Source organism: Photinus pyralis, unplaced genomic scaffold (assembly GCF_008802855.1).
Source record: "Photinus pyralis isolate 1611_PpyrPB1 unplaced genomic scaffold, Ppyr1.3 Ppyr1.4_LG10, whole genome shotgun sequence".
Classification (NCBI taxonomy): Eukaryota; Metazoa; Arthropoda; class Insecta; order Coleoptera; family Lampyridae; genus Photinus; species Photinus pyralis.
The window spans coordinates 4,279,289-4,295,630 of NW_022170250.1; the positions used below are offsets into that span (position 1 = coordinate 4,279,289).

The following is a 16,342-nucleotide window of genomic DNA, read 5'->3' on the forward strand; positions in this document are numbered from 1 at the left end:
TGTTCATTGTAAGTTTGTATTAAAACTGATTTTCGTGTTGACTGATTAAAAACTTTCATCGAACTTATTCTGATAATATTCTCACATAATAGCTATTATAATAACTAGGTGTTTTATAAGTGCGTCCAAGGGCGATATTTAAATCTGAGCGGCCGACAGATTTAAATATTACCGAAGCCGCCCCTAGCCGCCAAGAAAGAATTCAAAAATTACGTTTTGTCTCCGTAGAACACGTGTTTTTTTCTTCTCTGCCCTACATTCAAATAGGCCATAATTTACAATAAAAGTGCCAAAAATAACGCTATACGGGGGAAGTTAGTGATCCATATCGACCCGACGATCCGGAGCGCGTCAATATTAGCTATCTCTACTTCGATTCTGACCAAAGAAGGGAATCTTAGGGGAGACGTATGTGGGCTTTGGTCGAAGTAGTTACTGTGAGCGTCTCAACTATTATTCAGATGCTGTATTTTTCTTCTTTTATCTTTACGTTTATTGCATCCATCTAGGTAGATTACTTGCCAAATTAATGACATTCCAGTACAGCATGGGCATTGTCATTTATAGCGCTTTACAAATTGCTCTGTTAGAATTATGCTGATCATACTTTTAATTAAATGCAAGATTCCATTCTGTTTGATTTGTAATTATGTTGTTTTCCAATTTACAGTATCATTGTAGTTAGACAAGTGACCCTTTTGTTCCTAACGCTGGTTTTCCTTGCCAACCTCCAGCATGAAGTCCTGACAGATGTACGTGTTTTCATTTATATTTAGATACAGTATGTTCCCTTAGCGATGATATTCAATACGTGCAGAATTTAACCATTTAATAAATATTATAGCGATTCGAGAATTTATACTTTATTTGAACCGAGTAATTATGATTATTAATACTAGGTAGGGTAACTTGTTTCGAATATGTATTGTGCTTCCGATATTTTATCTCGACTTGATGTAGCAGATGAAGGTGGCCAAACTCCACACCTGACATACGCAGAGATATATATTTATATGTACTGTTTTTTGTGTCTTAGAAAAGAGCCATCTTGCCGATATTGCTAATCAATCCTTTGGGTCGACCCTTGACATGTAGTGACCGGATATTGGTTTTGTGTCAATCTTTGGTATGCCAAGGCAAATATGTCAACTGTCTAAGCCTACATGAATGCCATATATTTTGTTTATGATTATATACTTATGACTGGCCATCCAATCTCCAAACTTATGTGAATTTAATGTAAAGTTTTAATGTTTGTTTTTTTTGTGTTATGTGTGTCAAATGTGTCAGTGAAATCTATGAAGCGACAAATGTACTTGACAACCATCATAATATGGGTCCATGTCATTACAGACAACTAATTTTGCTAAGTTTAATTTTAATTTGTTGGCTGGTTTTTTTCTTGGTCAGTTCTTTTTTTCCCAGCCTGTTTTTATATTTGTACTCGGTAAACTGCCATTTTCTAAAGTTAATCTTGCAATGCGATTTATTTGTATTCCTTACTTCACCCTCACTCTGACAAGCAACACATATCTTGTAGCGACTTTTACAAAACACAACATAGTAAGTGGTCCTAGTATTTTTTTATTCAGGTTAGGTAGCTTTATCTAGACGAGTAGGGCGGTAGTTGGTAGACAACCGTTCCTTTTGTTGGGACCTTTAATTGGAATACGATAAGAGATAAAATGAATTTCTACCCTCTCCCTCCTCCCCCCGCCGACCTACCTGATTTTGGAAAGGAGCCGCGCAGAAAAGTTATAGCTTGTAGAAACCAATTCATTTCGGTGAGACCTTTCATTAGAATACCATGAAGGGTAGACCCCCCCCCCCCCCATTTTCAAAAATGTTACTTGGCAACAGTAAAGGCATGCGTATGCAAATTCTGAGACCAGTTAGTTGTCGCATGTAAAAGTTATGCACGTTTTATTACATTCAAAAACAGCATCTCAGGAAATAATTCATGGGGGGTGGAGGGGATAGCGAAATTCGATGGCAGTCTGGCACACTTTCTGGTACAAAACTTTCTTGTACTCTAGTACCAGAAGTGGGTCCGGACGGACACAACGCAACAATAGCACATTTTTTTTTAATTTTTAAAAAATGCGCTAAAATGAGAGCAAAAACAAACATTGTTCTCACATACATTTGGGAGTTCGCCTCCTGAAATGTTTGTCTTTTCTTGAAAACATTGCACATAGAAGAAGAGAACTAGTGGCTTTACACAGGTTTTTGGGTATACTCTTTCCGATATCGTAAAAAATGCACTCAAATTAAGCACTTTTTAATGGGAATGAGAAAAAATTCAGATTTCAACCATTCTCGGTATCTACTTCTGACACCCGTTTCGCTGGTAAATCGCGTTTGAAATTTCACTCCACCATAAGTCAGATCTTCTGCGGAGTTACCACATTCCCTTTGTCGGTACCCACTTCATTCACAATTTGGGTTTGAAGTTTTGACTCCACCATCAGTAAGATCCTGTACGGGGTTGCCGCATTTTCTGTGTGGGTGCCCTCTACTGACGTCCTCACAGTCATGTAAATGCGCCATTTCGATGGATTTAGCTAAAAACCCTCCATAAAATAGTACTTAATTTATGGGGAACTTCTCATAGCTCGAGCTTCTATTGGCGACACGAGAGAGAGAGACTGCGATTCGAGCTTTAAGAAACTTTAAACCGCGCAGCGGAAAGTTTTAGGTGCCCGAAGTCGACTACCCCTCAAAGACGCGCGCCTTGCCTTGGTTAATTTCGCCCCTAGGAAAGAAAACACAATTCCGTGCGCGTTTACAAGATCGTTCCGACGGCACCAGTTTAAAAACATTCGTACCAAAACTGTAGAAGAAAATAGGAAAACCTGAAAAATCACCACGTTAGTAAACCACGCGTGGTGATGGCGCCCAGATGTCGCCGACCACACATCATCAGCCAGCCAGTCAGCTGGCCAAAGTGTGGTGAAAAGCTTCCTGTTTACAAATGAATTTGCAAAAATGAGTTAAAAACTGCCATAGGTTTACGTACATTTATCGTGCCACTTATTGTCCGCTTCAGAATTACAGTTAAAAGTCGAATTTTCAAAAAATAATTTTGGTTTCGCTATTTTTCTACTAAAAAAGACGCAGATACCAAACGTTTTGATCGAACCTTTCGCATCGCAATTGAGATCCTATATACCCCCATCACAATTTCCACCATATGGTAGCCATGAATTTCTAAGGCTGCCTGATATTGCGGAACAGAATACTGAAGAAAGTACTTCGATATATTTTCAGATAGTAGTAAATGCGTACCGATTGTCAAAAAGCACGGGGTCATTAGCACATTTTTAGCTTCCTAGTCTGAGCTAGGTGGCTATATTGCGATCACCGTTTTTGGCCATGTCAAAATTTCATCAAATGTCGACGTTTTAGATCATTTTAACCATTTTTTAGTTCCCAAAACTTCATATACCAACAAATACGAACCTTGACCTAGGGGAATTCTCAACCAAGATTAAATCTATGGAGGATCGTTTTCAAATAACTCGTTATTTTTATTGGCTCAAGTAAATTTCAAAAGAAAGAACCTCCAAGTTATTACTGTAATGTGTAAAGCTTCAATTAGCGAAATAAGTATGTACGTTTTAATAGAACTTAACTGGGGCAAATCAGTTGCTGAATTAGTTGGATTGTTTACGTTACTGTATTAGAGTTTCAGTTTATGAACCTTCTTCCATTTAAGTACACAAATGTATATAATTTGCACCTCATTTAGAGAACAACTCATAATGAAAAGATGAAAGTCTGCTCTTTCGGACGATCAGCGAATGGAGGAGTGTGTAATCATTCTGAAAATGAGTGTCATATCTCTTTTTTTAGAACTCACCGCTGAGATGATACAGCATGCCCTTCAAGGCGTAAAACTCGGCAGTCATTTCCTTAGTGAAGTACTTGACGTTAGTGTTATTGATCACCTCCAGCCCCTCTTGTAACTCATTTTTATTCGTAAGCGACGCCATCTGCAGGTAACACTTGACCTGCTGGCGAATCTTTTGGAAGCAATCGACGATCGGCACGCTCGTAATCGTGTAAATCTTATTCAAGGAGTCCAGACAGACGTTCGTTAGCTTGTGCTTTCGGGCGATTTTGCCGAAGTAGATGATCGACTGCGAATTGTGGTTAACGGTAATTGGTCGGATTAGGTAGAGACTTACCTGGGCGGACGCGTGCACTCCCAACATCGAGTTCGTGTGACTCGACTCCCTCAAGCTTTCGTAGTGATTCACGATGAACTGATAGTGATGCTGCCTCCAAGTGAAAATGTCGTTCCAATGGGTGAGATCGTCGGCGATCACCGGTAGACGATTGCGCCATGTTTTAACGATGGCCTTCATGTCGTGCAAGGAGTTCTGATGGCCTTGCATTAAGCCCTTATGGATTTGGTAGGCCTCTTGCAATTCCATGACCTGTTGGGCGGCTTGCAGGAACGGCAGGTGGATGTGACTGACTATGTGAGGTAGGCGTCTCCATTCATTAAGGCACATCATCGTCGCGGTTTCGACGTATCTTTCGGCGACCTTCAGTGGTTTCTCTTCCGGATTGCAAATTAGTAGGAAACCGCCATAAAGCGTCACTTTCCACGCCAACTCCTTTGGACAGTTAAACTCGACGTTAGCGAGAGCTTCTTTCATAACGTCCCACGTGGGTATTCTCCAAGAGCTTTCGAGAACAGTATACGGATCATATACTCCATTCTTGGAGTATTCGAGCAGCACATCCCACTGATTCAACTCCTTCGCGCATCTTATCCAGTGATCGGTCCAAAGATGTACTTCTCGCTGAGTGTGGGCGGGCAGGGGACCTAAGGTGTTGTCCTGCTTGTGTTTGGCCATCGCGGACTCGTACGCCGCTTGGGCTTGCTCGTAAAACCCGTGCTGCTCGAACGCAATCGCGACGTTAGTCTCCTTGTAGTGCGCATGCTTCTGCCAGAGACCCGCCCAGAGGTCCTCCTCGCGCAGCAGCGAGTACAACTCCCCTAACGCGTCCAGAAGTTCCTGAAATATCCGTTACCTCAACTGACCCACGTCTTTTCACCACTTACACTTTTAGCCGTTTGGTCAGGCTCAAAATCGTAGCACGAAGCGAGATTGCTGGGTTTTGAGCCGCTCGTCTGATCGAACGACATTTGCTCAAGACCTAAAGCCATTCTGTGCCACAAATTATGCGACTTCCCGATGTATTTCATCAGAGGCCTGTCATACAATTACAAAATAACAGAAATTTGGCTTGGTAGCAACTTACGGAGCGATCTGAATGGGCGGATTGCATCTGGACAGCGCCTCGACAAATGTGTTGATCGCGCTTGGGTGGCAGTCTTTCTGAATGATGTGAGTTCCGGAAGTAATGAAGGCGAGTATCTCCGGGCTGAGACTCTGTAAGTTGGCGGGATTAAAAACAAAATGGTTTCGAAAGTCCCTACATTGCGTTGCTGCTCGTCGAGAACGTCCCACAAGCGTGGGAATAGCTGCAGCCAAATCTCTTCGGCGAGGTCCGTGTCCAGGTGACACAGTTGAGCGGTGGCGAGCAGAAAGCGATCCGTTGTTATCCCTTCTGAGACCTCTACGAACTCGAAATGCTTCGTAATCAACTTGCTGATGTTTTCGTTTCTGTTCAGTGCGACCTCTACCATTGTGTTCGATTCTGAACGGTCGATGTCTAGCACTTCCTGATGAATGTGCAAGAAAAGTGAACTCACTTAATAACGGTACATTTGCGTTAGATTTTTCATTGGGACACATGTGTATAGCCCAGATTTTTATTAATTTTTGATAATTGGAAGGGTTTTGAGGATGGTTTCCACAAATTAAAGGTTTAAATGAATTTCTTTGGGTGATCTCAATATAGGGCAGGCTTCTTCAAAATTTGGTCGCTCTATTGTTAATTGGATTAATGGTTTCCGTATACGGCACTAATTACCTGAAAATCGTTGGTGGCACCAGTCTGTCGGGAGACAAGGCAGAATTAATGGGTCATACGTGATCGTTTTTGCTAAGTAGATCTGGTTCGTGAATAAAAATGGCCGGGGCAATAGATTAGCAGCCATTTTGAAGGCGTATTTGTAAAACTGAAGAAGTGGGGATTAGAAACTAGAAAAGTTTTCGGAGGGCGAACAACGGCGGTGCTCGCGACGAGAGATAACGCGTTGACCGGAGAAGCGTCAAGTCACGACGGCGTTTAAATTCTAAGTGCATCGAGCCAAAGAAGCGATTGCGTTGATAATCAAAAAGACGGAAAATGGCGTTAAACTGGTAGCGCGTGAAAAGAAGAAAACTCAATTAAAGTGAGCACCCACAAAGAAATAGTGTGATCTCAACGACCCACGGGTATACATTCCAGGAAAAAAGAGCTCTCGAAATTCCAGTAACAACCTCGTGAAGGAGATTCACGGAATATTTCTTTCCTCTGTGTGGCTGCCATACCCCCCAGACCCCCCGGTCAAATTGCCAAATTTTTAGGACCCTTGTGACCATTTTTCAGGGAAAAGCATCCAAATATCTTTACCTGATAAACCCAAAACCGGGGGGTCTCTGAGACCCCCCGGTCTTAAACTCTCCAACAAATTGTCAAACCTTTAGCGCTCTTGTGATCATTTTTTAAGGAGGGAAATCACACTTTCTTTGTCTAAAAAATCCAACACGGGGGGCTCTGGGGGGTGTACCCCCCCAGCCACACCAAGAAAAGAAACATTCCGCGAATCTCCTTCACGAACTGTCATTGGAATTCCAAGAGTTCTTTTTCTCAAATGTAACCTGTGTGTGGCTGGGATAGACCCCCCAGTCTTAGACTCTCCAACAAATTGTCAAACTTTTAGCGCTCTTGCGATCGTTTTTCAGGGAGGGATATCCAACTTTCTTTGCCTAAAAAATCCAATACCGGGGGGTCTGGGGGGTGTGGAATACCCCCCAGCCACGCACAGGTTACACTTGAGAAAAAGAGCTCTTGGAATTCCAAAAACAGTTCGCGAAGGAGATTCACGGAATGTTTCTTTTCTTGGTGTGGCTGGGGGGTATTCCATACCCCCCGGTTTTAGACTTATCCAACAAATTGTCAAACTTTTAGCACTCTTGTGATCATTTTTCAGGGAGGGATATCCAACTTTCTTTGTCTAAAAAATCCAACACCGGGGGTCTGAGGAGTATGGAATACCCCCCAACCACACACAGGTTACACTCGAGAGAAAGAGCTCTTGGAATTCCAATGACAGTTCGCGAAGGAGATTCACGAAATGTTTCCCCCAGACCCCCCCGTGTTGGGTTTTTTAGACAAAGAAAGTGGGATATCTCTCCCTAAAAAATGATTCACGAAATGTTTCTTTTCTTGGTGTGGCTGGGGGGTACACCCCCCAGACCCCCCCGTGTTGGATTTTTTAGACAAAGAAAGTGGGATATCCCTCCCTAAAAAATGATAACAATACCGTTAAAGGTTTGACAATTTGTTGGAGAGTCTAAGATCTGGGGGTCTGGGGGGTATGGAATCCTAGGGTATGGAATACTCCCCAGCCACACCAAGAAAAGAAACATTCCGTGAATCTCCTTCGCGAACTGTTCCATACCCCCCAGATCCCCGGTCTTCGACTCTCCAACAAATTGTCAAACCTTTAGCGCTCTTGTGATCATTTTTTAAGGAGGGAAATCCCAGTTTCTTTGTCTAAAAAATCCAACACGGGGGGGGGGGGGGCCATTCCATATTCCATACCCCCCAGGGGGGGGGGGGGTCCATTCCATATTCCATACCCCCCAGACTTCGACTCTCCAGAAAAAGAGCTCTTGGAATTCAAAACAGTTCGCGAAGGAGATTCACGGAATGTTTCTTTTCTTGGTGTGGCTGGGGAGTATTCCATACCCCCCAGATCCCTCCGTTTTAGACTCTCCCAACAAATTGTCAAACTTTTAGCGCTCTTGTGATCATTTTTCAGGGAGGGATATCCAACTTTCTTTGCCTAAAAAATCCAACACCGGGGGGTCTGGAATACCCTCCCAGCCACACACAGGTTACATTCGAGAAAAAGAACTCTTGGAATTCCAATAACAGTTCGCGAAGGAGATTCAGGGAATGTTTTTTCCTTGGAATGGCTGGGGGGGGGGGGGAGATATTCTATTCCCCCCCCCGACCCCCCGGTTTTAGACTCCAACAAATTGTCAAATTTTTAGCGCTCTTGTGATCGTTTTTTAGGGAGGGATATACAACTTTCTTTGCCGGAAAAGTCCAATGCTGAGAGTCTGGGGGTATAGAATACCCTCCCAGGCACACCCTGGTATAAATTCGAGAAAAAAAGCTCTCAGAATTCCAATAACAACTTACAAAGAAGCTGTCCAGGAGAAATATTTTCCGAAATCTGACGACAAAAAACGGGGTCATTGACTTATGATGGCCTTGAAAATAAAATGACATTACAAAAATGGGGTCGATGACCTTTGTTAACCTTGAAAATTAAATGACCACAAAAATAAGGGTCATGCACCTCCGATTGCCTTGAAAATAAAATATGGCCTACTTTTCAAGGTCACTGCCAGAAGAGAGCGGGGAGGAGGGAGCCGCGTGCCATTGATCTTTCGGTCATCAAACTTTACTTCGACCTACTTTACAATGGCAACAGCGCCTAAAAAGCACGGTTGCTGACCAATTACTGAAATGTATTGAGGAGAAACTCAAAATGGAAGAAAAAAATCATACCAAAACTTACATAGGTACTTACCTCTTTAATTTCAAACCCTTCGAATAAAACCGGATCCTGTTTAATCGAAAACAGATCTTCCTTCTGCAACGCATCCGCCGAACTGATAACCGAAGTTATGTTCGGCAAAATGCCGCTCTCGTGCGACATTTGTATTCTGGACTCTGCAAAAATCGGAAGTGCGGTCTAAGCTGTGAAGATGATGAAAGAATTACCTGTCGAGGCAGTGGCGAGCAGAAGTTCTATGCACTGCTTAATCCAATAGTGGGAGCCGATCGCATCCCAATTTTGTGAGCAAATAATGTACAGCAGACGATCGTGCAATCTTCTACGCATGGACGAGTCGAACACTTTGAAGAACTTCATCCTGATGTTTGGTTGGGTACACCTCAGGCCGGAGAGGAAGGCGGATTCTAGTTTAGAGGTCAGCTCGGTCTGTTTCAATTGTTCATCTCTAAAAACATCATGCAAAATTGGGGACTGCTCTAAATTAACCAAAAAACTCGTGTACTCCCTTTAATTTAAGAATGCATAAAAATTAAAAAACAATTTTTTAAAAATGATAAAACTGATAAAGAGGCATTTATAAAAATTCCAGAAAAATTCAAAAAATCAGGCACAACTAAAAAGAAAATAAAAAACTCATATAATCGACGAGATTTCAGAAAAACCGCGAATCAGAGCTAAATTTTAAAAAAAAATGAAAAATTCTAAGAATTTTGAAAACCCCGCGCACTTCATTTTTCACTTTTTATTTTTTTGTACCTGTTCAAATGACATCAGAAAAAAAAACGAAATGGGCAAATTTCTGGCATATCTTCGGAAGTAGTCGGAATTTTTTGGTTTTGTTTAAGGCATAATAATAACTATTTAATTGCGCATCTTTTCTTTAATTTGACCATGGTTTCGGAAATCCCCATGATAGACTTCCTTATCTTGGACACCGTGTATTATGGCACAACTTCAAAGAAAAACAATTCATATAATCAAAGAGATTCACAAAATTCATAAAAAATAAAAAATTAAGAGAAAATCGACAATTCATAAAAACCCAGACTAAAAAATTTCAGAAAAATTGAGATTCAGAATTTAAAAAAATCCGAAAATTGAAAGAATGCTCAAGATTCCAAAATTTAATAAAAAACTATAGCACAATTTCAAAGAAATTTAAGAATAATCGGAGATTAAAAAAATTCAGGAAAAGTCGCGAAATGTTGAGCAAGATTGTTTCTTAAGCAAATGCAAAAAATTCAAAAATTCGGATTTCAGCAAAATTGACAAAGATTCAGATAAGTCGACTAACTGGAAAGTACGAAAAATGCGGAAATGATAAAATGCACCAAATTTCAAAAAATCCACGCACTTTTTTGGAAAAACGCGCTATAATTTTTTGCAAATGTACAGAAAAATTAAGGAACATTTAGAAAAATCCCAAATTTAACAAAAATTAAATTGAGAGAATTCGAAAAATTGGGAAAAAACTCGGGCACAACTTCACATAAATTCGAAGATTCTCAAAATTCAGAAAAAACAATTTTCAGAGTTTCATATTTAGAATAATTTAGAAATCAAGAAGAAATCGACAATTCATAAAAAACTCAGATTTAAAAAATTTCCAAAATTGGTAGAATGTTCAAAATTTCCAAAATGTAAAAAAAAAACACGCTTGTCTCATTTTTAAATGATACACTAAACATTTTAGTACGTGTACCCAAATATCAAATATATAAAAAATTAAAGAAAATTCAGAAAAATTAACCAAATTCGTACGGGATCAATGCATACGAATTCAGAGAGAGAAAGAGACGTGCACATTTCAGACAATTCGAGATTTTCCAAAAAAAAGTCGCGCACTTCATTCCTTTAATAATGCACTACAATTTGAGCACGTGTACGCAGAATTCAAATACATAAAAATTTCAAAAATTAGACACAACTTGAAAAAAACAGACTTCACAAAAATTGCAAAAAATTGGATGAGGTTTTCAAAATTCAGATTCAGAAAATTTAAAAAAATGAAGGTTTCAGGAAATCGAACATTCATAAATCTAGAGATTTAAAAATTTCAAAAATCGAGATTCAGAAAATTAAGCTAGTTCAAAAAATTTAAAAAACAAAAATGTTAAAAATTCTAAAAAAACTCGCGCATTTCAGTCCTTCGATATGCACTAAAATTGTAGTGTACCAGGAAAGTGAAATACCTAAACATTAAAAAAATTCAGTTATGCGAAAAATTCCGAACATGTTCAAAATTTCAAAAGTTCACAAAACACCGGCTCCATACAACTTTAAAAAAATTAAGAATTAAAATACAAATTCAAAAAATTCGGAGATTTACAAAATTCGAAAAAAACAGAAAAATTGAGAAAGGTTCGACTAACTGAAAAGATAAGAAAAATTCGGAAATGATAAAATGCACAAATTTCAAAAAACCCACGAACTTTTTTGAAAAAAACCCGCTATAATTTTTTGCACATGTAAAGAAAAATTAAGGAACGTTTAGAAAAATCCCAAATTGACCAAAAATTAAATTGAGAGAATAACATTGGGGAAACTTCGAAAAATTGGGTAAAAACTCGGGCACAACTGCACATAAATTGGAAAAATTCGAAGATTCTCAAAATTAAGAAAAACATTTTTCAGAGATTCATATTTAAAATAATTTAGAAATTAAGAGGAAACAATCCAGACAGATTAAAAAATTTCAGAAAAATAGAGGTTCATAAAATTCGGCTAACAGATTAGAAAAAATTCCAAAATTGGTAGAATGTTCAAAATTTCCAAAATTTAAAAAAAAACACGCGTGCCTTATTAATAAAAGATATACTAAACATTTTAGTATGTGTACCCAAATTTCAAATTTAAAAAAAATTCGGAAAAATTAACAAAATTCGTACGGGATCAATTCATACGAATTCAGAGAGTTACACATTTCAGACAATTCGAGAAATTCAAAAAAAAACTCGCGCACTTCATTCCTTTAATAATGGACTACAATTTGAGCAAGTGTACGCAGAATTCATTTACATAAAAATTTAAAAAAAAAATGGAGTACAACTTGAAAAAAATATACTTCATGTAAATTGGAAAAATTCGATGAGGTTTTCAAAATTCAAATTCAGAAAATTTAAAAAAAATCAAAGTTTCAAAGGAAATCGAACATTCATAAATCAGAGATTTAAAAATTTCAAAAAATTGAGATTCATAAAATTCTAATTCAAAAAATTTAGAAAAAAAAATTGAAAAAATGTTAAAACTTCTAAAAAAATCGCGCATTTCATTCCTTCAATAATGCACTAAAAATTTTAGCAAGTGTACCCAGAAATTCAAATAGCTAAACATTTAAAAGAATTCAGTTATGCGAAAAATTCAGAATATACTCAAAATTCCAAAAGTTCACAAAACACCGGTTCAATACAACTTTTAAAAAATTAAGAATTAAAATACAAATTCAAAAAATTTGGAGATTCACAAAATTTCAGAAAAATTGAAAAATGAAATCAAAAACTTGGAGAGGGAATACCAGTTCTTAAAATTTCAGATTTTAACATTTTTGACAAATTGAGAAAGATTCCGAAAATTCGAGGAAGCCTAAAATTCAGAAAATTTAAATTGGCATCTAAAAAGAATTTAAAGAAGTTAAAAAAATGTAAATTACATTCATTACCTGCTGGGCCTCTATATTTTCCTGTTATATGATCATGATCTCTTACCTATATTTTTGTATCATTAAATTGCGTTTCATATCCTCTCAATATGTTGATTTCATTTATCTTCTACATCATATTTGGAATGACTACTTACGTGTACACATAATTGACCAGCTCCAAGAATTGGGCGTTCAGCTCGGCATCATCAGGAAACCGTTTCTCAATGTACTGCATCATTTTAACCAAGAGAATCGACTTTTCTCTCAGACTGGGCGCTTGTGAGAGAGTAATGACGTTCTTATTCTTCATCCACTCCTCCAGCATTTTCGTTATCGCCTTCATAATTTTAATATCTGTGGTTTTCTCTATAAGCCCCACCAGTATAGAACCGATGAAGGTCTTGCGCATTTCAACCCCCATAACGACTACACGCGTTTTCACCAAGTCCAAGCTCAGTATGAGTAATTCGCTGGTCACTGTGGTACAAAAAGGATTAGTCGCTTACAAATTGCGCGGACACCTACTCGGACTCGATTCCGTCGTGGTCGGTTGCAAGTGCTCCTTCGCTAGACGATGCAGTACCTTCATGAAGGGGGTGATTAGGAGATCGATGTAGGAGTTGTTGTTGATGCACGCCGCTTTTAAAATCATTAACGTTCCGAATAAGCTGGAAGGGCTCGCGTCTGGGTTTTTCTCAAAATTAGACAGTCCCTCGAAGATGACCTGCGCAATTTAGACTTGAATTGAATGTTGTGAGCGGGTCACTTACTTTTCCAATGGTCGAATATAACACTTCCAATTCTTCGTATTTACACGTCATGTTGGAGTTGGCGCGTTCCGTAGGAAACAGCGCCATCAGCTTGCTCAACAATCCGTGGATCAATTTGATAATCTTCGCGTTAGTCGAGGTGATGCACGCGCCCAAACCGCGCTGCAGCTGCTTAAAATTCGGCAAGATCTGCTCTTTGTTCATTACAGTTAACAGAAATGTGAGTAACTCCAAGGCCGTGCAGATATTGCCGATATTCGGATTGGGGGTGTCGACGCTCAGCAAGATTTTGTCGAAGAACACCAACTTAAGGTCGGGAGCTTGCGGCCACACGTCCGGTTTTAAAGCAGTCTTCAGCAGAATGACGCAACGCCTCGACAGAAGCTCGCCCGGGCTACTCACGGCGGGATTGGTGGGATTCGCAGGGGCGGGATCGTTGACTTGGCAAGCCAGGCGTAGCAAAAAGTTTAAAACGTTGTCCGTGTGTAAGCGGTCGATCGGCTTCGACTGCCCGGGCTCGGATTGGCTCGCCGGTTGAGCTTTCACGATGAAACTACTGCTAGGGCCCGCGATACCTGGTTGCTGAACGGCTAGTTTCTTTTGCGGAGGCTCCACGGATTCGTCAATGGGAGGACGTTTCATCGGTACATTTTCAACGGACGTGTTCTGTAAGCGATTTCAGTTGGCCGTTGCGATAAAACTTGAAGGCAATACTCACGTCTGCATCGACCACCTCTTTAATTCCGTGCAGCTCCCATTTAATGATCACTTCCGCCAATTCCACCGCTAATTTTCGATGTTCCAAGGTTGCGGTTGGACTAAAACCGAATCTCTGAATTGAATTGACCATGTGCTGAACAAGATGGTGTCGTACGGGGTAGTAGACCTATGTAAAATAGTTATAGCTTAAAAATAGCTCTAGGGACTTCGTATCGAAATGTCACAATGGGATCGTCTAACAACTTAACCTCACTTTTTTAATGGAACACCCCTGTACCACTAAAAAATTTTATATTTTCAAAATATTCAAAAAGCATTTTTGTAAAAATTCAAAAATCTTTTTTTTTTCAAAGTGGGGAGCTCTAAAACGTTTTCCATTTTAACATTCTCTCTCTCTCGAGATTTCTTTTTGCATGGAAAATAATCGACACTGATAGATTAAGACAGTATAGGAGATTAACGCATAACTTTCGACATCGGCGACTGCGCCGCCTCGCCTCACTCCATGGCGAAAGTTCTAGCACGACGCTGAAGAGATTTTATTGTGTAAGAAACGTCGCCGAAAGTAGCAAATGCTTTTAAGAACATAGAATCACCTCGGCCACCACACTCCGCTTCACACCTTAACCTTAAATGTGACATTTGACAATATAGACTTGAAGACGTAAAATTTTGGCTTGGGATCTGTACCTACTATGAAACCTGCTATTTGAAGCTAAGATTTGTAACCTACACCTACAAGCAGAATTGTATAACGCTTTATCCGGAAAATATTTAAAAAAAATGAGTTTACACATTTAAAAAAATTATAACAACCTGTGCCTAACTTAAACCCAATATTCCAACATTTTCATTAATTTTTTAGCTCTTTCAAAAACGAAGGGCGTGAGATTTTTTGAATTTTTGAAATATAAGACATTCTTCCAATTTTCGGATTTTTTTAGTCTAATTTTTCTGAAATTCGTAAGAGATTCAAAAATTCCAGAAATTCAAAAAATCGGGCGCACTTCATTTTTGTACACAACTGTAGACAAAATTTCAAGCACATTATATATAATATTAAACAAGTATGTATAATAATTGAAAGAGGATCGTACATAAAAATTTTGAAAGAATATTCAAAATTCTTACAGTTCAAAAAACTGGCACACTTGCAAATCAGAAAAGAATTATAAAAATTGAAAATAAATCGCACATTCAGAAGCATTTCAGGAAAATTTTAAAAAATTCGATACAACTTTAAAGAAACTTAAGAAATCACATAAATTGATAAATTCACAAAATTGGGTAAACGTCGAGAATGATTCAGAAAATTCAGCAATTCCAAAAAAGTCGTGTGTCATTTTTGAGTATCAGAAATTTTGAAAAAAATTGAACAAATTAAAAACACAAAAAAAAATGTAAAAACCCTTTTTTGAAGTAAATTTTAAAATTTAGGAGTAATTAGGACAGTTCACAAAAATTGGAAACGCCCAGAAAGGAATAATTTGGAGATTCAAAAAAAGGGCTTCATATCAAATGGGGATATTCGCAGAACCTACCAAAATTCGAAAAATCTCAAAGAATCTAAGAAAGTTGGAAATGTTTTCAAAAATTCAAATACATAAAATTTAAATAAATTTAGAAACTAACAATTCAAATAAATTTCAAACAGAAAATCTTGCAGTACCATTGAGAAACATTCCAAAAATTAAAAAAAATTAACAAATTTCGTAGAGGATCCCCAATTCATACAAATGCAAAAATACATATTAACAAATTTCAGAAAACTTGAGACAATTTCAAGGAAAATTAATGGTAAAAATAGATTTTAGGTTCGGAAAATTCATAAAAATTGGGAAAAATTCAACAATTCATAAAAATTGAGATTTACAAAATTTCAAAAAGAAATGAGAAAAGATAATAACATTCGGAATTTCAAAATTTAAGGGATTAAAAAATTCGAAAATAAAGTTTAACATTCCGAAAATATCGCGCGGTTCATTTTAAGAAAAGGAGTGCACACAAAATTTCAGATTTATATACAATATTCAAAACATTTTAAAAAATTATAAAAACTCGTGCACAACTTAAACGAAAACTAAGGATTCCAATATGTACATTAAAAGAATTAGGAAAGATCAGAATCATAGAGAAAAAAAATCCACTCATTGAAAATTAACAATTCAAAAAAATCCGAAAAATTATGAAAATTTAAAAAAAATGAAAAACACAACTTCAAGGAAAATTCATGATTCATAAGATTTAGAAACTAAAAATAAATTTGAAAAATTAGAAGAAACATTGAGAAAGATTCCGGATATTAAAAAAAATTAACAAAATTTGTAGATACACAACTCATACAAATTCAGAGAAATTGAGAAAGACTTTGCTAACTCAAAAAATTTTAGAAAATCCGAAAATTGAAGGAATGTTCAAAAAAGTTCAACAAATGATGAAAGCGAACATTTACAAAAAGTCGGGCACAACTTCAAAGAAAACTCATATAATCGA

The 16,342-nt window shown here is 38.0% G+C and overlaps 1 protein-coding gene across 1 annotated transcript in view; it reads right to left on the reverse strand.

Annotated features, from left to right (window-relative positions):
* The window catches only part of LOC116160948 (transcription-associated protein 1), a 70,120-nt gene that overhangs the window by 12,157 nt on the left and 41,621 nt on the right, over positions 1 to 16,342 (reverse strand). Inside the window, 10 exon segments of the mRNA XM_031474101.1 lie at positions 3,863 to 4,142; positions 4,191 to 5,030; positions 5,078 to 5,228; positions 5,278 to 5,408; positions 5,456 to 5,701; positions 8,732 to 8,874; positions 8,926 to 9,164; positions 12,515 to 13,083; positions 13,130 to 13,795; positions 13,848 to 14,015. Coding sequence (XP_031329961.1) covers positions 3,863 to 4,142; positions 4,191 to 5,030; positions 5,078 to 5,228; positions 5,278 to 5,408; positions 5,456 to 5,701; positions 8,732 to 8,874; positions 8,926 to 9,164; positions 12,515 to 13,083; positions 13,130 to 13,795; positions 13,848 to 14,015 — 3,433 coding nt within the window.